The following is a 24,885-nucleotide window of genomic DNA, read 5'->3' as shown; positions in this document are numbered from 1 at the left end:
AGTAGCGGGTTTAGGTTGATCAGATCCCATAAGTTATACCGGTATCGCCTGTAGCCCCAGCCTGAGGATAGGGCAGCAACTTTGGAGGATGAGCAGCGGAGGTTTGAGAGGTTTAAGAAGTACAAGCCTCTTACATTCAGTGGTCTAGCATTAGAGGATGCCCGGGGATTTCTGGAGGAGTGCCACCGTATCCTCCACATTATGGGTATATCGGGATCGAGTAGGGTTTCATTCACTGCCTTCTAGCTTCGAGGAGCAGCCTATCAGTGTTGGTGTACTTTTGAGTTAGACAGTCCGGCTGAGGCAGTTTCCCTTTTATGGACCCGGTTTTTAGATATGTTTTTGAGGGAGTATGCTCCTTAGAGCCTCAGGGACGCATGTCGTACGAAGTTTGAGTATTTACGCTATGGTACTATGACTGTTTTGGAGTATGCTGTCCGTTTCACTGACTTGGCTAAGCATGCACCGGCTTTGGTTTTTATATTTCGTGAGAGAGTTCGCCGGTTTATTGAGGGGCTCATTCCCAGCATCAGGTCCAGCATGGCCTGGGAGTTTGAGATGGATATTTCTTATCAGCAGGTGGTGAGCATTGCTAAGAGAGTAGATGACATGCTTTCTTGGGATAGAGAGGAGAGAGAGCCCAAGAGTCTCGAGAGTCGGGCCATTATTCTGGTGCCTATGCCCCAGTCACAATTCATCATGGTAGGGGTTATACGAGTTACCCCGTTCATTTAGCTCTTCCAGCAGTTAGTGGTATTCCAGCTCCTCCTAGACCTTAGGAGCCTTATTATGCACCTCCAGTATCTAGCGTGCCTCCTCCATGAGGTGCTTTCAGTGGTCAGTCCAGTAGACCTGGACTGAGCTAGTCACAGCTGCCATGTACTCCTAGAGCTTGCTTTGAATGTGACGACACATGCCATGTGGTGAGGGATTACCTTAGACTTAAGAGAGGTGCACCTCCACGGACTTCTCAGCCACAGTGTGCTCCGCAGAGTTCCTAGGCTATGATCACAGCACCAGTTGCTACCGCACCTGCTCAGCCAGCTATAGGTGGAGGTCGGGGAGGTAGAGGTCACCCTAAAGGGGGAGGCCAGGCTAGATACTATGATCTTTATGCCCGTACTGAGGCTATCGCCTCCGATTCTGTAATCACAAGTATTGTTCCAGTTTGTCATAGAGATGCACCGGTTCTATTCGATCCAGGCTCCATTTATTCTTATGTGTGCTCTTGATTTTCCATGCATTTGGGCGTATCTTGAGATTCTTTGAGTTCCACTATTTATATTTCTACTCCTGTGGGATATTCTCTTATTGTGGACCGCATTTATCGGTCGTGTTTGATTACTCTTTGTATTTTTGAGACCAGAGCCAATTTATTACTGCTCAGCATGGAAGATTTCGATGTTATCTTGGGCATGGAATGTATGTCACCCCATTATGCTATTCTTGATTATCATGCCAAAACTGTGATGCTACCTATGCCAGGTTTACCTCGAGTAAAGTGGAGGGGTACTTTAGATCACACTACCAGTAGGGTTATTTTATTTCTTAAAGCTCAGCGAATAGTTGAGAAAGGGTGTGACGCATATCTAGCTTATATGAGAGATGTCAGTATTGATATCCCCATAGTTGATTCAGTCCTAGTAGTGAGGGATTCTCCTAATATGTTTCCAGCTTATCTTCTGGGTATGCCACCCGACAGAGATATTGATTTTGGCATTGATTTGTTGCCGAGCACTCAACCCATTTCTATTCCTCCTTATCGTATGGCTCTTCCTGAGTTGAAGGAGTTGAAGGAACAATTACAGGAATTGCTTGATAAGGGCTTTATTCGGCCCAGTGTGTCACCTTGGGGTGCTCCTATCTTGTTTGTGAAGAAAAAAGATAGTTCTATGCGTATGTGCATTGATTATCGCCAGTTGAACAAAGTTACAATGAAGAACCGGTATCCTTTGCCTCGTACTGATGACCTATTTGATCAGCTACAGGTGCTCGAGTTTTTTCTAAAATTGGCTTGCGTTCAGGTTATTATCAGTTGAAGATTCGGGAGCCAAATATCCTGAAGACTACTTTCAGGACCCGGTATGGTCATTACGAGTTCCTTGTTATGTCATTTGGGCTGACCAATGCCCCAACAACATTTATGCATTTGATGCACAGTTTATTCCGATCACATCTTGACTCATTCGTCATTGTCTTTATTGATGACATTCTGGTATACTCCCAAAGTTGGGAGGATCATGAGTAGCACATGAGGATAGTGCTTCAAACTTTGAGGGAAAAGAAATTATATGCAAATTTCTCGAAATGTGAGTTCTGGTTGGATTCTATGGCATTCTTGGGTCACGTGGTATCGAGTGAAGGGATCAAGGTGGATCCGAAGAAAGTGGAAGCAATGCAGAGTTGTCCTAGACCATCTTCAGCTATAGAGATCCGAAGTTTTCTTGGCTGGCGGGTTATTACTATTGGTTTATTGAGGAATTTTTATCTATTGCAACACCTATGACCAGGCTGATCCAGAAGTGTGCTCAGTTTAGATGGACGGAAGAGTGTGAGGAGAGCTTTCAGAAGCTCAAGACAGCTTTGACTACATCTCCAATATTGATATTGCCAATAAGTTCAAGGTCTTATATTGTCTATTGTGATGCCTTGAGGATTGGCCTTGGAGCGGTATTGATGCAGGACGGTAGGGTGACTGCCTACACATCCAGAAAGCTGAAGGTGAATGAGAAGAATTATCCTGTCCATGATCTTGAGTTAGCTGCTATTGTTCACACTTTAAGATCTGGCATCATTATTTGTATGGTATTCCTTATGAGATCTATACTGATCTCCGGAGTTTGCAGCATCTGTTCAAGCAGAAGGACCTTAATTTTCATTAGAGGAGGTAGTTAGAGCTGTTGAAGGACTATGATATCACTATCTTGTATTACCCGAGCCAATGTGGTGGCTGATACTTTGAGTCGTCGGGCGGAGAGTTTGGGAAGTTTGGCTTATCTACCAGTAGTGGAGAGGCCCATGGAGATGGATGTTTAGGCCTTAGCCAACTAGTTTGTGATATTGGATCTTTCGGAGCCCAGTCGGGTTCTAGCTTGTGTGATTTCTCGGTCTTCTTTGTTTGATCGTATCAGAGAGTGTCAGTATGATGACCCTTATTTGCTTATCCTCAAGGACAAGGTTGTACATGGTGATGCCACAGATGTGACCATTGGTAATGATGGGGTATTGAGAATACATGGTCGGGTATGTGTACCCAATGTTGATGGGCTTCCGGAGTTGATTCTAGAGGAGGCCCACAGTTCGCGACATTCCATCCATCCGGGTGCTGCGAAGATGTATCAGGATTTGAGGCAGAACTATTAGTGGAGAATGATGAAGAAACATATAGTTGGGTTTGTAGCTCGGTGCCTCAATTGTCAGCAGGTGAAGTATGAGCATCAGAGACCGGATGGCTTGCTTCATCAGATAGAGATTCCTGAATGGAAGTGGGAGCATGTTACCATGGACTTCGTAGTTGGACTCCCACGGACTTTGAGAAAGTTCGATGTCATTTGGGTAATTATGGATCGACTGACCAAGTTCATGCACTTCGTCCCTGTGTGTACTACCTATTCTTCAGAGTGGCTGGCGGAGATTTATATCCGGGAGATTATCGTCTACATGGTATTCCAGTTTCCATCATTTTAGATAGAGGTACTCAATTCACATCATAGTTCTGAAGGGTCGTATAGCATGAGTTGGGTATTCGGGTGGAGTTGAGCGCAACATTTCACCCCTAGACAGACGGACAGTCTGAACGCACTATTCAGATTCTTGAGGATATGCTCCGTGTGTATGTAATGGATTTTGGAGGTTCTTGGGATCAGTTCTTGCTATTGGCAGAGTTTGCTTACAATAACAGTTATCAGTCCAACATTTAGATGGCACCGTATGAAGCTTTGTATGGTAGGCGGTGTAGATCCCTAGTGGGTTGGTTCGAGCCGGGCAAGGCTAGATTATTTGGCACAGACTTGGTTTAGGACACCTTGGAGAAGGTTAAGGTGATTCAGGATAGAATCCGCATAGCCCAGTTCAGACAGAAGAGTTATGCGGACCGGAGGGTTTGTGATATTTCCTATATGGTTGGAGAGCGGGTCTTGTTTCGGGTTTCGTCTATGAAGGGCTTTATGAGATTTGGGAAGAAGGGCAAATTGAGCCCAAGGTTTATTGGTCTCTTTGAGGTATTGCAACGTGTTGGGGAGGTTTGTTATGAGCTTGCCTTACCTCTCAGATTGACAGAAGTTCATTCGGTATTTCATGTTTCGATGCTTCAGAGGTATTATTGTGATCCGTCGTACGTGTTGGATTTCAGTTTAAATCTAGTTGGACAAGGATCTATCTTATTTTGAGGAGCCAGTGGCTATATTGGACAGGCAGGTTCGAAAGCTGAGGTTAAAGAGCATTGCATCAGTAAAGGTTCAGTGGCGGGGTCAGCCGATCGAGGAGGCGACTTGGGAGATCGAGCAGGATATGCGCACCCGTTACCCTCATTTTTTCACAACTTCAGGTATGTCTCTATGCGCATTCGAGGACGAATGAATGTTTCAAGAGGGGGAGGATGTAACGACCCAACTGGCTGTTTTGAGAATAAATGCCCTGATCCCCTATTAACTGCTTCCCCCGAGTCTATTTCTGGTATTGTGAATTGCCGAGATGGTTCAACTTGAGTTTCAGAGTGTTTTGGGACGCTTAGTCCCCAAATGAGAGTTTAAGCTTTAGAATTTGGATCGTAGTCGGAGCAATGTAAAGATGGCTCTGGGATGGAATTTTGTCGATTCCGTTAGTTCAGTTGGGTGATTTCAGGCTTAGGGGTGTGTCCAGATTGTGTTTTGGAGGTCCATAGCCTATTTAGGATTGAAATGCTGGAAGTTGAATTTTTGGAGTTTTCGGACCGATAGTGAAATTTTGATATCGGGGTCGGAATCCAATTCCGAAAGTTGGAATAGGTCCATAGTGTTAAATATGACTTGTATGCAAAATTTGGGGTCAACCGGACATGGTTTGGTTGGTTTCGGTATCAGTTGTAGAATTCTTGAGATTTCAAGTTCATTAGGCTTGGATTGGAGGGTGATTCATGGTTTTAGTGTTGTTTGATGTGATTTGAGGGTTCGACTTAGTCCGTATGATGTTTTAGGATTGCTTGGTATGTTTGGTTGATGTCCCGGGGACCTCGGGTGAGTTTCGGATGCTTAACAGAATTGAATTCGGACTTAGAAAAATTTCTGATGTACTAACCTGTTGGTTTCGCACCTGCAGAGTTTGGACCACAAGTGCGGTGCCATAGAAGAGGATTGGTGACTGCAGATGCTCTGAGGCTTGGAGATCAATTGTCGCAGATGTGGCTCAAGGATAGAAGAAGCGAAACTGCATCTGCGAAGAGAGGAGCGCATGTGCGGAATCTAGTGGCTTAATGAATTTCCGCAGGTGCAGAGCCTGAGCCGCAAAAGCGGGACCGCATGTGCGGTTGTCCCCTCGTAGAAGCAGAAATCGTTGGGCAGAAAAGAGTGAAATCCAGGGTTTGAGTTCATAACTTCTAAAATTGATTTAGAGCTCGGTAGAAGGCGTCTTGAGAGATTTTGAAGGAGAACTATTGGGTAACGAATTCTAACTCTAATTTGGTTCTAATACATTAATCTATTGTTATTTTTCTCATCTAATTAAGGAATTTGAGGGTAGAAGTTTGGAAATTGGGGAAAAAGTTCCCTAATGGAAAATCTGAGTTTTTGAATAAGAATTTGACGTCGGATTGGGATGATATTTGTATGAGTGAACTCGTGAGTGAATGAGTGTTCATAATCCATAATTTTTTACCCGATTCCGAGACGTGGGTTGGGAGAGGATTTTTGGGCGTTTTTCTTATTTCTCGCCATAACTTTAAATTCATTAGTTAAATTAGTTGATTGTAGTTTTATTTACGTTACATAATTGATTTGATTAGATTTGGGCCACTCGGAGTTGGATACTCGTGGCAAGAGCATGATTTCAGATTAATTTTGAGTTGGTTCGAGGTAAGTGGCTTGCCTAACCTTATGTGGAGGAACTCCTTTAGGATTTTGGTACTGTTGTTATATGAATGTTGTGTACGTGAGATGATGAGTGCGTATATGTACTGATTGTTGAAATACCCCGTTTTTATTAAGTAAATGTATGTTTTCTTTTAATTGAGCAATACTAGTATGTGAAACCTCCTGTTTAGCTCAGGAAAATATGCCTATGTGACTTAACTGTCTTATCCGTTGTAACGGCTTACTTGGATTCTATGTAGCATATTTAGAGTAGAATTTCCAGTTTATTGATACAAACTTGAATAGAACGGTAGATTTCTTTTCTTGAGACTATCGTGTGTTTACTTTGGGACAAGGGGACGGTATCCCGAGAGATCCCCCTGCATGTTTACTTTGGGGCTACGGATCGGTATTCCGGGAGATATCCCTGCACATTTATATTTGGGACTACGGGACGGTATCTCGAGAGATCCCCCTGTACTGGATATTTACTTTGGGACTACGGATCGGTATTTTGGGAGATCCCCCTGCACATTTACGATTTGGACTACGGGACGGTATCCCGGGAGATCCTCTATACATTTACGTTGGGACTACGGGACGTTATCTTGGGAGATCCCCTATTACTATCTCTATGTATTGAGTTATTTCTTTCTGTGATTTCATCTTTATTGACTATTAACATTTAAATTATACTGTCTCATTTCATATTATTTTTACCCTGTTATATATATAACTAGTAGGACCCTGACCTGACCTCTTCACTACTCGATCGAGGTTAGGCTTGGCACTTACTGGGTACCGCTATGATGTACTCATGCCCTTTCATGCACAAGTTTTTCGTGTGCAGATCCATGTTCTTCTGCTCAGCCATACTATCCATGAGGCGGAGTGATTCAGAGACTTCGAGGTATATCTGCCTCGTCCGCAGACCTAAAAGTCCCTCTCTATTCTCCCTTTTAGCTATAGACTTCTTGTATTTACTTTTGTTTAGACGTCTGGAGTTAGAACACTATGTATTTCTTTGGATTGTGATTCATGAGATTCCGAGTTTTGGGAATGTTTTTGTTTAGTCTGAGAGAGTGATATTGTATATGCTGAGCGATATTTTTAAACTTCTTTATTTTGTTACCCGTAAATTGCTAGTTTCGTATCTTTATTTTTTTTCTTGCAAATTGTTAGGTTTATCTAGTCGTAAAGACTAGGTGCCGTCACAACAGTTAACAGAGGGAGAACTTGGGTCGTGACAGTCTTGATATCAATTGCAGACATTTAATAAATGACTCTGCAAGGTCATTTTGAGTATGAACATAAGCTACATGATGTTCAACTTTTATCCCAATTAATAGACAATAATCATCAAAATCTTGAGATGAGAGTTCTCCAGAATTATCAAGGCCAATAGCCTTTATAGGATAACCTGAAAATTGTGCCCTAAATCGAATTATTTGGGCTAATAGCTTTGCAAACACCAGGTTGCGAGATGATAGTAGGCACACATGAGACTAATTTGAAGATGCTATTAGGACCATAAAATATCTAAACAACCCACTTGGTGGGTGAATAGGTCCAGATATATCCCCATGTATACGCTCTAAAAAGGCAGGGAATTCGATGCCAACCTTCATTGGTGATGGTCTAGTGATCATTTTGCCTTGATAACAAGCATCACAAGAAAATTCATCATTTGTAAGAATTTTCAAGTTCTTTAGTGGATGCCTACTCAAATTTTCAATAATTCGTCTCATCATTATTGATCTAGAATAGCCCAAACGGCCATGCCAAAGCACAAACATATTTGAATCAGTAAACTTCTGATTTACTATAGAGCGCGCTTCAACTGTACTGATCTTTGAATAGTATAAGCCAGAAGATAAAGTTGGTAACTTTTCTACAATGCATTTCTGGCCAGAAATATTCTTTGTAATACAAAGATATTCTATGTTCATTTCATCTATTGTCTCAACATGATACCCATTTCGGCGGATATCTATAAAACTCAACAAGTTTCTTCAAGGCTTGGAGGAGAACAATGCGTTGTCTATAATAAATTTTGTTCCCTTAGAGAGAAATATAATGGCTCTTCCGGAGCTTTCAATCAAATTTATATTATCAGAAATTGATGAAACATTTATTTTTTCCTTATGCAAATAAGAAAAGAATTTATGATTCTTGAATATGGCATGAGTTATTCCACTATCAATTACACAAATGTCTTCTTGATTGGTCTTTGATCCAAACATAATTTGAGGATTATCCATATTCTCTGATACTTTCAAAGTATTTGCTCGAGATGATAGAGTCTCGTGCTGATAACGTGTTATAAAATAACGACTGTAAAGTAAATAAACTAAAGACAAGTATAGAGAGAAACTGATATATTATTCAACTTTCAAACTGATGTACATAATGAACTGAAATCTCGTGTATTTATAGAAGAAAGGAAGCTGCTTATAAGCAGCTACTGCAAGCTGCTGTGTAAGCTGCTTGTAAGCAGCTACTGCAAGCTGCTGTGTAAGCTGCTTGTAAGTTGCTACCGCAAGCTGCTTGCAAGTTGCTACCGCAAGCTGCTTGCAAGTTGCTGTGTAAGCTGCTTGTATGTTGCTTGTAAACTGCTATTGTACCAGATATAGATAATCTTTCACCGGGTGTAATATTTATCCATAACGGGTATCGAAATGATAAGCTTCTTTAGGAGGCTTATTTCCAATAGAGTACTAAATAGATAAACATATTTACGACAAAGTCCCATATGAATAAGCTTCTTCAGAAAGCTTATTTACAACTGAGTACTAAATATACATCCATAATATAATATATATATTTATAACGTAGAGAAATTATATATGATCTGAATCTTATTTAGGTTGTGACAATAGGATCATAAAAATGGAATATTCTAACTAACTTCAACTTATTAAACTCCTTGACAATATCAAGTGGTTTTGATTGCTAATAAGGAGATTATCCCCGATCTGACAATTCGTTCTCTTGTCTGATCATAGGATAGTAACATATATACTTTCATTTTCAAACTCAGATCATTTGAAATTAAAATGTTACTAATTTGAAAAAAAAATCAAAGGAAGCAGTGCCAAAGCAACTTTTGTACATTTCTTTTCTTTATTTCGTTTTTGGTAAATCTAACTTAAATATCATTAAAATTTAGTTATTTCCATCTGCCTAAATTTGATGGATAAAATTAATTAATAATTATCTAGTAGAATAGTTGAGATGTACACAAGTTGGTCTGGATACTACCATCATTAATAAAAATAATTTTAATTTCTAAAAGAAAGAATAAAAAAAAGAACAAAATTTGTGGCCATCGTTGTGTATTATTGTATCATCTTGTTCTAGTATTTATTTATCTCAATATTCACCATATAAAACCCGTGGGAGGTTACGCAAAATTTCAAGCCGATTCACGCGTCTCCGTCGGCGGGAGCTGTTGCGTCGCCGGCTGGAAGCACAGATTTTCTGTTTGGTTCCGAGAAAGGAATGGTAGAAAGAGAGGCTGTGTATTTTTTGAGAGAGAGGACAACATATTTTATGGCTTACGGGTAGGAGCTAACCATAAATAGATATTTGACTATAAAAATCAAAAAGTAGTTATAAAATATAATTTTTTAAAATGGTATTTATTTAAAATAAATAAGGTATCAACCTTTGCCATATGAGATAATTAATCCTTTATTTTATAGTTTAACAAAGGGCAACAAATAACAAGATTATAGGACAATTGCACAACACAAACTTCTACCGGGCTCGATCAGAAAGATCAAGCAATAGCAACTTTTTAATTTTGCAAGCTAGAATTAAGATAGTACTCAGTTCATCTCAATGAATGTGATACAGTTTGATGGATAATAAATTTAAGAAAGAAAGAAAATTTTCAAAACTTATATCCTAAAACTTACCTTAGATATTTATGTTGCTATGTTATCTTTATTAAAATTAAAATAATATTTAAAATTAAATTATTTTTTAATATTAGAAGACAAATATTCTTTTCAGGATAAATTAAAGTGCAAAAGAACATTGTTATTCGGTGCAACGGTAATTAGACATAATGACGAAGGCCACATGTTAGCTTACTGTCATATTCATGAAATGGAAGCCATCACATCATTATTATTATTTTCCAAAAAAGAGGAAGAAAAATGTATCAATGTTTTGGTGCTATTTAAAATGTCCCATACACATGTTCTTGGGAAGATGCTGCATGCTGGTCCTAAAACTAGGTAAGTATATTTGAATATTATTTGGTTAACGCTTGAAAAAAGGTATTCACAATCAGGGGCGGCTCAATGATGTTTGTGGCCTGAAGCGAATTTTATTAAAAGGCGTTAAGAAGCCTAAAAAAATAGTCAAATTTATTTATTTGTAACTTTTTTTTTTTAACTTTTTGACATACAGAATTCTTCTTTTTCTTTGATTTCATTACAATCTAACTCAATAAGATCAGAAACTTGTTCATTTTAAAAACACTTTCCTATACTTTTATTAAACTTTGTCTATTGTTTGAAAGAAATTTATTAGCAATGCTTTTTGAGGTTGTATTAAAAAGTTATTCATATTTTGTTGTTGGCATGTTTAAATTCTGATTTTTAAAAAAAGATAGAAAGTTAGAACGGCTAAACATGATTCTGAAAGTTGATAACTTGATGATTGATTTCAAAATAAACTAATCCACGAGAGAGTTTCACTTCTTCAATTTACTTATTTAAATGCTTGAAAACATGAGAAAGAATATGAAAATGAAGGTGGAATTCGAATTATACAAGATATTTTTTTGTTTGACAGAATATGCAGATATATAGGAAGAAAAAAAAAGAACATGTACATATATGAATTTGGAAGACATGGCCTAGAAAAAATATATGGCTTGTTAAAAATTATATATTTCTTTACAGGTAGAGGCTCATTGCCCATGTCTCCTTCTTTAAGTTGTTCTTTTTCATAACTACTTCTTTCTTTTCTCAAAGAATTAGTGATTTTCTTACAAGATTCAGTTTTTAATGAAAATGTTTAGAGACATAAAAATAATTACTAACAATATTTGGGGGCCCCAATTTTTGAGGGGCCTAAAGCAAGGGTGTTTACCGTGAAAATGGTAACGACAATTTAATTTGTAAATAGGTTTCTAAAAATACGTGATCTATTCCCGAGCTAGTTGTCAAAGTAGTTGATGCTAACAATATGGAATTCGAAGATGAAATGCACGTTAAAATGGGGCAGTAATCAAACCGAAGGGGCCTGTTGCCCGGATGCGGAACTGGTCGATGGGGACCTCGGGGTCGTGATTCGAGTCGAGCCCGAGCTGTCGGGGGCAATCAGGGATGAGATAACAGTCAAAGATACAATTAGATAAGGCTCTTTTTGGCCAATATTAAGCTATGTACTGAAGAACAAGTAAAAAGGAGATGGGTATGAAGGCGGTTTCGGGCCAGTACCAAGTGATAAACAAAGAAAAAACAAGTAAGTAAATGAAGATAAATGGCTTCGAGCCAATGGGGACAAGCAAATTAGAAAGGAAAAGAGAGAGAAGATATTATAGCACTTGAGTAGGATAATTGGAGCCCTTCTTACAAGGCATTAGTGACCCCCCTTTTATAGAAAGGGGAAGCTCAAACTTAGTACAAAATACGTTGTGTGATGAAAGAGAATGAGATGTGACAGTTGGTTAGCTTTATATCGTATGTGAGCTGACGTCGAGCCACTCGAATGGACTTGATCAATCCCAGGCGCATTCCTCGGGAGATTTCTGCGTTCGTCGGGGCTCCGACTGATATTATCCTTGGCAAAGCATCGACAGACCTTGAAGGAAGCGACTGACTCGAGATCCCGTGCCTCCGGGATCACCCTTCGGAGTATTATGTCAAGGGGAAATCGGCCCCCCAAATTTCACCACACACAGATAGTCTTCGCGTTTCTTAGAGGGAAGTGATAAGAAACGATATTGACATACTATTTCCCGGTCTCCTGTAACGGTGTCGTGCCGACGGTGCAACCCTCCTTTTACAAGTATCGAGGCGCCTCGCCTTTTCCCTTCTTCAGGATCACCCAAAATGTTACAACTCTTCGTTTTTCGGAGGTGTGTTGTTGTTATCGGTTCAGCTTATACGATGCACTAATTGCGCCTGCTGTTACATTTTTCGAGGGCAGTAATGGCGTCGTCGGTTACTTTGCCCTCCCTATAAATGGGGCTTCTTGTGGATGACTTTTTTATTCAAACTCCCTTCGATACCTATCTCTTCTTCCTTTCCTGCTGTCTTAAATCTCTATTATCTTGCCATGTTTGAGGCTCGTGGCTTCAAGAATTTATGCCATATGCGCCTTGAATCCTCTCTTGATCTCTTTTTGGTCGAACGAAGTTGTGCCGCTGTGATGCTGCTGCTGCTGCTGTTGTTGTTGCTGTAGTTGCTGTTATTGTTGTCGTCGTCAGCTCGGGGCGATGATGCAGAGGGCTGATTCTTTTCGACCCTGGAAGACACTTTGGATTATGCACCGCTGCTCATGAGGAGGCTCGGATTATACACCGCTGCTTACCCTCATCCCTCGGCTCGGCGTGTTACACCCTTTTTGGATTCCTGGGGGGTGTGGCGGTGGTTCCCGCTGGCTGTTGCCTCCTGGGACGAGGCAACGTTTCAAGAAGTGGCTTGGTGGGATTTATACTGGCGAGATTTATGACAGCCAGATTTTTCACCCAGCTAATTCTTGTCTCCTTTCCTCATCTCTTTTCCTTTTGAAGATGCCATTCTAAGGAATCGAGATGAGGTCCCCGAGGGCCTCAGTCTTGGAAGATATTGTCTTTGAGGTCATATGCCTGAGGGGATGACGACAAGGATGACACATACAAAAAAATAGGCTAGACTCGTAGGTTTCTGCTGTATGCATATTTTTAGATTTCTTCTACTTTTTGTGTGAGAATCCCCTTGCGGGCTCTTGTAATCATATCTAAGGACCCCTCGAGGGCTGCTGTTCATGAATTTTTATGAATACAAATATACTTTTGCTTCTGCTTTCGATTATTGCCTTGCCTTTGTGTGCCCTTATGCCCTTCGAGGCCTTTGAATGTCTTCCCTCGTTGTTGGCTGCTGATGCCGGGCTCAGATGTAAGTGTTTTTCCCGATCTTCTACTAATTGATATGGCTCTTTTCCGAGCCTATCGTCATACCCCGGGCCGAGCCTAAGTCGATCTGATAGGCTCGGGCTGGGGTTCCCTTTGGACTGGATATAGATAGCTTTTTAGAACGTATATGATTGACTTCTGTTGAGGAGTTGCCTATACTCAGGTGCTATCTTGAGCCTTCCTGGAGTTTTTGATTGATAAAAATGGCTTTGCATAGGGTCTTTTGTGAACTGACCCTAAGTAAGGACAATAACTTCGGGCCGCCGGATCCTTACCGTGAAGGCGTGGATAATGTCTTCGGACCTTGTAGTAACCTTTGAGAGGAGGCTTGCCCGAGGGCTGGCGGGTTAGGGACGCCGATGACTTCTCGAAGGTGGTCTCCAGACGGAGGCTTGCCTGTGTTTGGACCATCCTAACCAGCACCCGGGACCTGTTTCACTTGTATGTTAAAAATTATTGTTTTTGTTAGCTGGCTTCCTTCGGCGGAGGCCTCTAAGGCCGTGCGCCAATCTTGTGTTGGTGAGGGCATTGTTGGCCTTCTAGGGCTTTGTCTTACTACGATGGAGGCCTCCGGGGTTGACTATTACCTTGACGCCAGAGATGGTGCTGATGGTTGGTGTCCTTGGTTGGTTTTGAATTGTTGTCGCTCTTCCCATATGCAATGTGAGGCCGCTTTTGCCTCCTCGGGAATCGTCGGGGCCTGCCGTCTCTATGGTGGTGGTGGAGTGTGCCCTTAACGACTGTTTATTTAGGGAAGGCAGAGACTGGGCTCGGGCGAATCGTTCCTCCTGGGTGTTAACTGCTGACACCACACCTTCGAAACCCGCATTATTTCTTTGAAGAGATGAAAAGATGCCCTTCAGGCGGTGCGTTTCGCACTTCGCCAGCTCTGCCTATGGCGATGGCGGATTTAATATCCGTGCCTCCCTTTCTCTACCGCGTTTGTGCGGGCGTCGTTGGTGTCGTGCGGTCCCTCAGGGGCGAAGCTGTGCCGTCTCCGGGGGAGTCGTGGATTCCTATGCGGGCAACGACCATAGTGACATATGCACTTCATAATGCGACAGAGCTTTTATCGAGGCGATGTGGGTTCGTGCTTTTGAGGAGAATGCATCGACTGAGTCGGACGCTCCTAGATCCCTTGATTCCAGGATGGCGGTTCTTTTGGGCCAAGTAGGATTGGGCCAACAGGAATGCGTTTGACCATCGAGTGGGCTTGCCGGTTTTACTTTGTGGTGAGTTTTAGCATGATTCTTCTGTATCTCGGATCTTCCTTTTCTCGTCAAGTTTTCCTTCCGTAGGATTCCGACAGACTCAAGTTTTGAGTTGTTCCGCCAAGAGGCTATACTTCAAGGAGGCCCTGGATGAGGGGAATCCCCTTAGGTTTTTTGGCAAAGGGAAGGAGGGGTTGAGTTGGTGTTCTGGCGGTGCGGGGCACATCGAAGCTTGTATTACAGAGGCCTTTCAATGAGGCAAGAGCCTTCTCGTAGCAAGCATTTTTCTTCTTCAACCTTGGGGGCGGAGCCAATCGACCCAGGAGTGCCTGTGAGTTTCAAATGTAGATTCGAGCCTCGAGCTTTGGTTCGAGCAGGCATGATGGCGAAGCTACAGTTTGATCCCTCCAAAGGCTCAGGTTGAGAATAACCAGCGCCCAGGCGGATGTGGTACTGAGCCGGACCGAGGGCGATGAGGGAATGTCGACCTGTTTAAGGATGTCTTTTAACAAGCTAGGTCGAAGCTAGCCTTCGAGGGACGCATTCATCGTAGATATTTGGGACGGGCGCCGGAGGGGACCCATGCCAGGGGTTCTGCCCTCTTGTAAGAATTCGCCTGAGCGAAGGTGGTCGATCATGACGCCCGGTTGCTTATCGCTGATGTTACGGAGAGCGAGGCTGGGGTTGATAAACAGTAATCTTTTTGAGGGAGAGCATAGACTTTTCCACCTTGTATTTGCTATTTTATAGAGAATGCCTGTAGATAGAGAGCGCATCTTCTCGGGTATATGTATAACGAGAGAAATCTTGAAGTTTTACCTCTTTTCTTGCATTTGCCTTTAGCCAGACAGGCTGATTTCCGCATTTTGGCGGGATCCTTGCAGGTCCGGAACTGATCGGGCAGGCCTAGAGGTTTTTATGTGCGATCCTTGACGTGAGCAGGCGTTGGGGCCTCTGTGTTTTGTTCAGCAGTTTAAGCTTAGTCTCCGAGTCAGGCCTTGACTCGAGTTTGCTCGACTTTCAATCTCACGTGCCTGTGCAGGTAGGTAGTGGTTGTTTTTATTTCTTGCCCTTGGGCATTCGTCGTTACAACTACTTTGGGTCCAGTCCCTGAGTTGCGTTACGATCCGGGCTTTAATTGACCCTCAAGCTCATTTCTGCCTGTGCGGGCGGACGACGATGGCCGTTTGTCCTTTGGGTCGAAATGACCTTACGAACGTTTGGCCCGGAGGCTCACTCGGTTGGAGACAGTGTCATTTAAGCCATGCCTTTAGGAGTATTGCAGTTTAACCATTTCTTGTCCAGTCTCCGAGTCGCGTCGCGTTTCGAGCTGTAATTGACCCTTAAAATTTCTTGATTTTATGGCCGGCGATAGTGGCATTTATGCCATGCCCTTGGGCGTATTGCAGTTCAATTACTTCAGGTCTAGTCTTTGAGTCGCGTTGCGATTCGAGCTGTAATTGACCCTTTAGTATGTAGCCCGGGGGCTTGCATAGTTAATTATTTTGGATCCGGTTTCCGAATCAGGTTACGATTCGAGCTCATTTTAATCCTCAAGTTGTCATTTTTCAAGCTGGCGACAATGGTCTTACGCTGTTTGGTCGTAGAGACCTTTTAATATGTGGCCTGGAGGCTTGCTTAGCTGGCAACAATGGCTCTTACGCTGTTTTTGCCCTTGGGATTTTTTATAGGCTTTGTTTTCTGCTCGTTAAGGTCTTTTGAAATATTTTTGCCTGACCCGTCGTCGGTTCTGGAAGAACCTCTATTTCAAGTTGTTGTCGGCGATGTTTTGAGCACCTCGAAAGATTCATAGCTTGTCTCAAGTAGATCGAAGCTTTTTCGATTTAGTGCCGACATGGTCGGAGCTCGTATTTTCCTGGTGAGGGAAGCCTGTTTTAACTGGTTCTTTCCAAAGTATATTCGAAGTAGTGGCCTGCAATTTTGGCGATAGTCGGGCATCCCCGAGTCGCATTTATTTTGACTGTATCAGCCATTTTGACTGTAGTCATATGTGTTTGGCCGTAGCCATTTTTGATCCCGAGTGATAGTTTAGGCGTCTACACCGAGGTTATGCCCTTTAGGGATTCTTACAAATGCGACGTATAGCCTAAACTTTGGGATTTTCATGCCTGTTAAGGTCTTACAGTTTGTCATGCCTATTGAGGTCTTACAGTTTGTCATGCCTGTTGAGGTCTTACAGTTTGTCATGCTTGTTGAGGTCTTACAGTTTGTAGAATAGATCTGGTTACGCCGAGGCTGCCCGCTAGGGGTCTTACAGTTTCGGGTTTTCCAGGGTATGGCGATTAATGGCAGTCTACGAGTCACCGAGTTTGTTTAAGCTTGAATACCGCTTCTCGTGAGCTCAGAGTTGCCTTGTGGGGGCTTCATGATCTCGAAGTTCCGACCCTGGGGTCGTGCGGGTGTTGAATTGATGACACTAAGTCTCTGAGTATCTCGGGACGCGTTTGGTGGAGAGGCTCTTGTCGAGAGTATATTGTGATTTTCCTTTTCGGAGAATGAGATTTTGGGAGATATTCTCCGATCCATTGGCGCAATACATGTATTGTTGTGTTGAGTCGATCTATATTAGGTCGAGTTTGGTTGCTTCGACGAGTTTCATGTTGCCTTGCCTTACTCTGAGAAGGAGTCTCTCTCGTTTTTCATGGAAAAAGGTGTTTTTCTTTGATTGCCTGATACAATAATACATGCTTCCGTTGGCGGGGGTCTGACTACATCGACCGTTTGGTCTGATACATCGTCTCCCTATAAGAACCTTGCTTGTCGTTTCCACAACCCCCTCGAATCGGGTAGCTTCCAAGGAGAATGCCCCTCGCCGTTTGAAAGTCGGCCATAAGGGTGGCCTCAAGCAATTTTGTGGATTTCCCCCTAGGCATCTCGCATACGTTGCCTCATTAAAAACCTTGCCGGTAAAAACCCTTCTTTTTGGGATAAAAACTCGTCCGAAGGAAAAGAGTGCAACGAGCGCGCTTTCGGGATCTTGAGGTCTCCTGATAGCGTTAGCGTTCCGGTGTCCTCGGCCGAGTGCCTGCATGAGGGTTAGTTTCGAATTTGAAATAAAACAAAAGGAATGGCTGCACCTTGAAACGAGATATGCTAGTGGCGCTTTGAGATTTGGTTTATTATGACTGCCCGGGGGCGGATAAGCGATATGGCTTTCTGCTTTGTTTTGTCAAACCCGATCGGGGTCGAGATCTGATTCACCCGTTGGCTTATTCGGGAGCGGAGGTATGAGCGCTGGTGTCGTGTATTGCAAATATTTCCCTTGTTGTGTGTTGTTCCCCGTAGACGATTTTGATCCCGTCCTTTGTCAGGAATTTTATCATCTGGTGGAGGGTGGATAGTACTAGTCTCATGCAATGTATATACGGCCACCCAAACAAGGCGTTATGCCTCATATCTCCCTCGATGACATGGAATTTGGTGTCTTGGGTTGTGCCAGCCATAGTAATTGGAAGGACGATTTCTCCTTTCGTTGTTTCGCTCGCCATGTTGAACCCATTGAGGACCCGAGTGGCGGGCACGATTCATTCAAGCAATCCGAGCTGTTCTATCACCCTTGACCTGATAATATTGGCCGAGCTACCTGGATCCACGAGTACACGTTTTATCTGAAAAGAATTTACAAGAAAGGAGATTACCAGGGCATCATTGTGGGGTTGAGACAGGGCCTTGGTATCTTCTTCGCTGAATGTGAGGGCATCTTCGGGGATATATCCCCGAGTCCATTTTTCCCTGGTTATGGATATTTTTGTTCTTCTCATCACGGGTTTCTGTGGGGCATCGACACACCCCATGATCATGTGGATGACGTGTTGCAACTCGTTTGCCTCGTTCATCTTGATTGCCTCCCTGTCTCGAAACTAATTTTTGGCCCGGTCACTAAGGAATTCCCGAAGGTGCCCTTTGTTGAGTAGCCGAGCCACTTCTTCTCGTAGTTGATGGCAATCCTCGGTCTTGTGACTGTGCATGTTGTGGAACTCGCACACTAAGTTGTAATTTCTCTATGAAGGGTCTGACTGTATCGGTTTGGGCCACTTGGCGTCTCTGATTTTGCCGATAGCAAACACGATGTCTGATATGCTAACGCTGAAGTTGTATTCCGATAAGTGGGGCACGTTTGTCGGTACTATGTTTCGATAGAACCCGGTTCTATGGATGAGCCCCCAAGTATCCTAACCTCGATCTATCCTCCGATTGTTGCGGGGCGGGTTGCGCCTCGGGGCATTCCTTCTGTCTTCGAGGTACAGTTGGTACCTTTATTTGCTTGGCTTTGACTCTTTTGCCATGAGTCTGTTTGGGTACACAGAGCCCGAAGGAGCTCCCAGCTGATCATCCTCGACCCTGATCTTTGACTGGTATCGGTTGTGGACGTCCGACCAGGTCACGGCCGGATATTCGATCAGGTTCTGCTTTAGCTACTTCGAAGCCACCGAGCTTCGTTCGTTCAGGCCATGGGTGATGGCCTGCACTGCCCAGTCGCCGAAGACTGGTGGCAGCTCCTTCCGTTCCATCTGGAAGCGGGATACGAATTCCCGCAGCATCTCGTTCTCTCTCTGCTTGATTTTGAACATATTGGATTTTCTTGTTGCTACCTTGATGGCTCCAGCATGTGCTTTTACGAAGGAGTCTGCTAGCATGGCGAACGAATCTATAGAGTTGGGATCCAAGTTGTGATACCACATTATGGCCCCCTTTGAAAGCGTTTCTCCGAATTTTTTCAGCAATACAGACTCAATCTCGTAATTCTTTATGTCGTTGCCTTTTACTGCACAGGTGTGGGAAGTGTCATTGTACTTATGGAGTTCCGGCATTCTGAACTTTTTTAGGATGGGCTTCGGGGCCGCTTCCTAGGAGAACGACCTCTGAATGAACTTCTTTGAATCCAACCCCTTGAGGATCGGGGGCGCACCTGGGATCTGATCGACCCTAGAGTTGTAGGTCTCGACCTTTTTATCGTTAGTTGCAATGATTCTCTCACCTGATTCGATCCTCCTGGTGAGGTCCTCGAGCATTTTTAATAGGGCGGGGGTCGTCCACTGACCCGTTGTTTCTTGACCTTTCGAGTACTCACCCAGCGGGGGGAGCTGTCTTCGGTGCCACTATGTTGAGGGTTCTCGGGTGGCTTTGCAACTGAGCAATGGCCAGTTGCCGTGCCTGCAACATTTTAAAAATAACATGAATACTAACTTCCTGTTCTTCCCGGGCCGGGGTTTTTTGAGCTTCCTGTTGGTTGTTGTGTCGTATGCTCATGTTGGTGTGAGACGTTTCGTCGACTTGTTGTGCGTCCTGCGAATCTGCGTCTGCTAGGATCGGTCCGGGCACAATATCAGGATTTTGTAGAGCTGCTCCAGCGGCCGGGACAGCCACACCATTTTCCCCGTGGTTTTCGAGGTTGTCGTTTTCAACTCCGTTTACCGAGCCAGTTATTTTGACCTGAAATCAAAGGATCTTGGACAAGAAAAACTGTGAAAGATAATGTGTATTTGTACAATGAAACCAGCAAATTTGTATAATGTGGGCGCCAAACTGTTTACGGTGAAAATAATAACGACAATTAAATTTGTAAGTGGGTTTCTAAAAATACAAAGTAGTTGATGCTAACAATATGGAGTTCGAAGATGAAATGCACGTTAAAATGGGGCAGTAATCAAACCGAAGGAGCCTGTTGCCCGGATGCGGAACCGGTCGATGGGACCTCGGGGTTGTGATTCGAGTCGATCTCAAGCTGTTGGGGGCAATCGGGAATGGGATAACAGTCAAAGATACAATTAGATAAGGCTCTTTTCGGTCAATATTAAGCTATGTACTGAAGAACAAGTAAAATGGCGATGAGTATGAAGGCGGTTTCGGGCCAGTACCAAGTGATAAACAAAGAAAAAACAAGTAAGTAAACGAAGATAAATGGCTTAGAGCCAATGGGGACAAGCAAATTAGAAAAGAAAAGAGAGAGAAGATATTATAGCACTTGAGTAGGATAATTGGATCCCTTCTTACAAGGCGTTAGTGACCCCTCTTTTATAGAAAGGGGAAGCTCAAACTTAGTACAAAATATGTTGTATGATGAAAGAGAATGGGATGTGATAGTTGGTTAGCTTTATGTCGTATGTGAGCTGATGTCGAACCGCTCGAATAGACTTGATCGATCCCGGGTGCATTCCTCGGGAGATTTCTGCGTTCGTCGGGGCTCCGGCCAATATTATCCTTGGCTAAGCATCGACAGACCTTGAGGGAAGCGACTGACTCGAGATCCCGTGCCTCTGGGATCATCCTTCGGAGTATTATGTCAAGGGGAAATCGGCCCCCCAAATTTTACCGCACACAAAGGGCCTCACTTGCTTTATCCTTGAGCCGCCCTTGTTTACAGTTAAAATAGAAAAAAAAATATTATGAAAGGAAACTATTATTTAAATACTCATCAAGTCATTTTTATAAACTTTAAAATCCTTTATTTTAATTTAAAATTTAAAAAATATATTATAAACGAAAACTATCATTTAGATACTCATCTTTTTTTCTATAAACTCTAAAATCCTTTATTTTAATTTAAAATCAAAATAAATAATCACATTATAAAATATACACTTATTTGATTGACTCCATCCGGTCACAAGTCACGAACCCTATTTCCTTTACAATGTAATGAACACTTGAAGCGAACCCACCTCCAAGAAAGTAAAAAGTGATTGATCGATGAGGATGAAGATGATAAGTATGATTTGAGGGGGAAAAGTAATAAACAATAGAATATACGGGGATTAGATTCTAATACTTTAGATGATAAAAAAAGCGCAATGAAAATTATTTAGTTTTTTCAATTTCAACATGAAATATTATTTGTAAAATATGTTTTGCATCTAGTTCATTAATATGTTTGATGAGGACTTTCATAATTAAGGCGGCCGAGGAGAGATACAAAAAAATCATGACGTTGCTATTCAAAACTTAGAAAAACTTTTTGCTTTTCTATTCTCCACTTTTAAAGTACCTAAATTTTTTTCTTTGAGCCACAAAAATTGTTAAGGGACAAAAATATTAAGAGAGACACATTCTTTTATTTTTCAATTTCTATAGCTTTAATCAAATTTTAGTCTTAGTTTTGCCCTTTTATGTGCCACAATGAGACAATTTAATGAAGAAGAAAACGTAAAAAAAAAAGAACGAAAAAGAAATGTCAGCAATAGAAAGAAAAAGGTTAGATTTGGAATTAGGGAAAGAAGGGAAAATTGATGCATTGTGAAAAAGTAGTAGAATTCGGCGTGGTTGGTTTACTAACATAAAAGCAGCGAATTTTTTTTTGAAAAAAACTTCTTGGCTTAAGAATCAAATGCAGGCACCTCTAGATGCCGCAAGGATTTTTTTCCTCCATTGATCCAAAACACCTAGGGATCTTTCTATTACTAGGTGCTGCCATGTTTCTTACTAATATTCTATATAACCAGCTACCAGAGCTTCCTTGGGGTTAATGGGTGCTTGAGCACCATAAATTGATACGTAGATCCGCCCATGTCTAGAAGTGCTTAAGCAGATGTATGCTATTCTACCTTCACGAAGGTACTATCTCAAATGCCTAGCATACGGTAAGTTTCTAAAGAAAATTTTATCAAACAAGCAAGAAGTGAAAAAGATATCGGTTGTCAAGCTCATAAAATATTGTAGTGTTATTCTGAAAAAAAGCTCTCTCTAAAAAGTACAGATATCAAGAGAGTTTTACCATGTCTTTCTCTTTAGGAATCACTAAATTTGAATTTCCCTCCGCTGTTAGCCAAAAATTTCAATAGACAGATTTCAAGATTTGAATTACCTGGGGCTGTTGATTCTACCTCAACTAGAGGTGATGCTCAAACCTCATACAAAGGGGCATTATGGAATCGACCATCAATCGTTGAAAGGAATCGGGTTAAGCTTTTACCTAGAGCTTATGAGGTTATCAATGGCAAACCCATTGTCATTTTTACAAAGGTAGAGAACGATATTTTAGCACAAACTTGCAAATGGACAATTATAGGTAAGTTTCTTTGAATTCGACCATCAACAGATATTATCCGAAGTGAACTTGCTAAACACTTTTCGGGAAAGGGAACCATCAAATTGGGGCTTATGACATGAAACATGTGTTTATTGATTTTGACAATGTGGAAGATCATGCTAATGTCAGCTCTAGGAATTTCATTATGATTGGATCAGATACTGTGATGACGCTGGAAAAATGGACAACGAAATTCAAACCGGAAGTAAAATCTACACATGTTCCTGTTTGGATTACCCTTCAAGACCTTCCATGGAACTAGTACGAATGGGAAGCCATCTGCCGCATTGTTGAACCTATTGGTATACCACTGACTATGGGCTACTATTTTCAAAACTAGACCTACTACTGCAAAGGTTCGTATTGAGATTGATCTTACTAAACCCATCATTACACAAGTAAATGTTGAGATTAGAAATGGAGAAGGCAATCTTGAGATGTTCACTCAAAAGGTGGACTATGAATCCATCCCCTCCTACTGTTGTCATTGCAAGATGCAAGGTCATTATGATATTTCGTGTAGAATTCTACATCCGTAGTTGAGAAATAATGAAAGGAGTACAATATCATTACACAACAATAATGCACATAGCAAAGGTGTTGCATCCAGTGAGAAACAAAAGGACCAGAGGAAACATCAAGGACCAAACCAGAAAAGTAATACTACTACCTTCATACTGAACAAGATGCTGCAAAAAGAAGATGAGATCAATAGTAGCCACGAGGAGACAAAAGAAATCGAAATGGGAGAAGGATCCATCAATGAAGGTTGGAAAACTGTGTCAAATAAAAAGGGCAAAGGCAATAGCTACAACAACTCTAACACAAAAAATGCCAAAGATACGTCAATACAAACTACATACTTCAAAACCAAAAATATTGTTGTTGAAAAGGGAGGAGCATAAACTCCTAAAATAAAGACTACTAATACTACTGTGGTAGTAACTCACAATTCCAAGGGCCATGTGGAAAGCATGGATGTAGTGAGGCCTGACAACATGTACAATAATATTCAACAAGAGGGCAACAATATTAACCATATGGAAGCAAAACACACTAGATTGAATAAGGATCTGGAGGCTAAACAAAGGAACAAAAAAAATAAGTTTCAAAAGATAAAGACAATGCTGGTAAATCAAAGCACGACAAGAAAATTGTCTTTTCAATAGAAAAAGAAGAGGGCACAAAAATTGATCTTTCACTACTACAAGTTCAAGAAGGAAAAGAACGGACTGTGTCGAGAAAACCCAAAAAATTCTTTTCAAAAGCATTCATTCCACCTGATGTCATATTAGGAAATGAAGAACAATTGCATCAACATAGATACCAGCAAATTGCACCACTGTTAGATTTGAAGTCAATACTCATACCAAGAATATGCACAGGAAGAGAAGATAGTGTTAGTGATCAAGATTATAATGGGGAAATGGAACCAGCCCCAGATATTGAGAACAACACCCTAAAAGATACTTATGACAGGTTGGAGGAAAATTCTGGTTTTGATGATACTGCTTACAAAGACTGTATGGCAGATATTGCTATGGGCAACATATTAGAAGAGTGACTCTTCCAAGTCTGATGATGAGCTTGTCAGAAGGACTAAAGAGCCTTTGGATATGGATTATGTGGCCAATTCTACCACACGATTCCAACAAAATATTACTTACTACAACAATCTATCTCCCAGAAATGGTTTCGAAACCTCTGATGAGAAATTTGTTCCACCACCTATGGTTGATACAGACAACAAAGGTTGTAGACAAAACCTATCCCCTAATATTTCCCATGATTAGCACACTTTCATGGAATATTAGGGGGATAGAATTCCAAGGTGCTGCTGAAAGACTAAGTATCATTAAAAATGAGCATAAAATCCCCTACATGTTTATTCAGGAACCTATGGTGGGGCCTAGAAATATTGACAAATTTAAAAAGCAGCTGGGATATCAATCATACTTTCACAACTACTCTAATAAGATTTGGATATTCTGATCTTTTAAATGCACTCTTGATATATTGGAAGATAAGGAGCAACATGTCTTGGTTCACATAATTCAATCACAAAGCCCTGTTCCTTTATATATATTTGTTGTTTATGCTAAATATGATGAACAATTAAGGAATGTTCTCTAGGATGAATTGCGAACCATTTCCAACAGAATTACTGGCCCTTGGAGAGTTGTTGGTGACTTTAATGTCATCACTTTCGCTGAAAAAAAGATCGGAGGAAGGACCTACAGGCTAGAGGAAAGCTTAGAATTTATTTCCTATTTAACTGATTGTGATCTTCAAGATGTAGGTTTTCTTGGCTCTTCAGTTACATGGAGTGATAATAGAGACCCTCCTAACACCATCTGGAAGAGGCTTGACAGACTTGTATACAACTCAGATTAGTTCAACCAATTTGGGGGAACCTCTGTGACTCATTTGTCTAGATCTTATTCAGAT

General features: G+C 41.8%; 1 protein-coding gene across 1 annotated transcript; it reads left to right on the top strand.

Moving 5' to 3' along the window:
• The first annotated feature begins 414 nt into the window (after positions 1-414).
• LOC138870339 (uncharacterized) lies at positions 415-3,687 on the top strand. Its single transcript, XM_070148136.1, has 5 exons — positions 415-672; positions 1,367-1,422; positions 2,511-2,805; positions 3,172-3,243; positions 3,424-3,687. The coding sequence occupies exons 1-5, from the start codon at positions 415-417 to the stop codon at positions 3,685-3,687; spliced, it is 945 nt and encodes a 314-aa protein (XP_070004237.1).
• Positions 3,688-24,885: the final 21,198 nt, after the last annotated feature.

Source organism: Nicotiana sylvestris, chromosome 6 (genome assembly GCF_000393655.2).
Source record: "Nicotiana sylvestris chromosome 6, ASM39365v2, whole genome shotgun sequence".
Taxonomy (NCBI): Eukaryota; Viridiplantae; Streptophyta; class Magnoliopsida; order Solanales; family Solanaceae; genus Nicotiana; species Nicotiana sylvestris.
The sequence above is the reverse complement of the archived record's forward strand: the minus strand, read 5'-3'. Positions and strand labels throughout refer to the sequence as shown.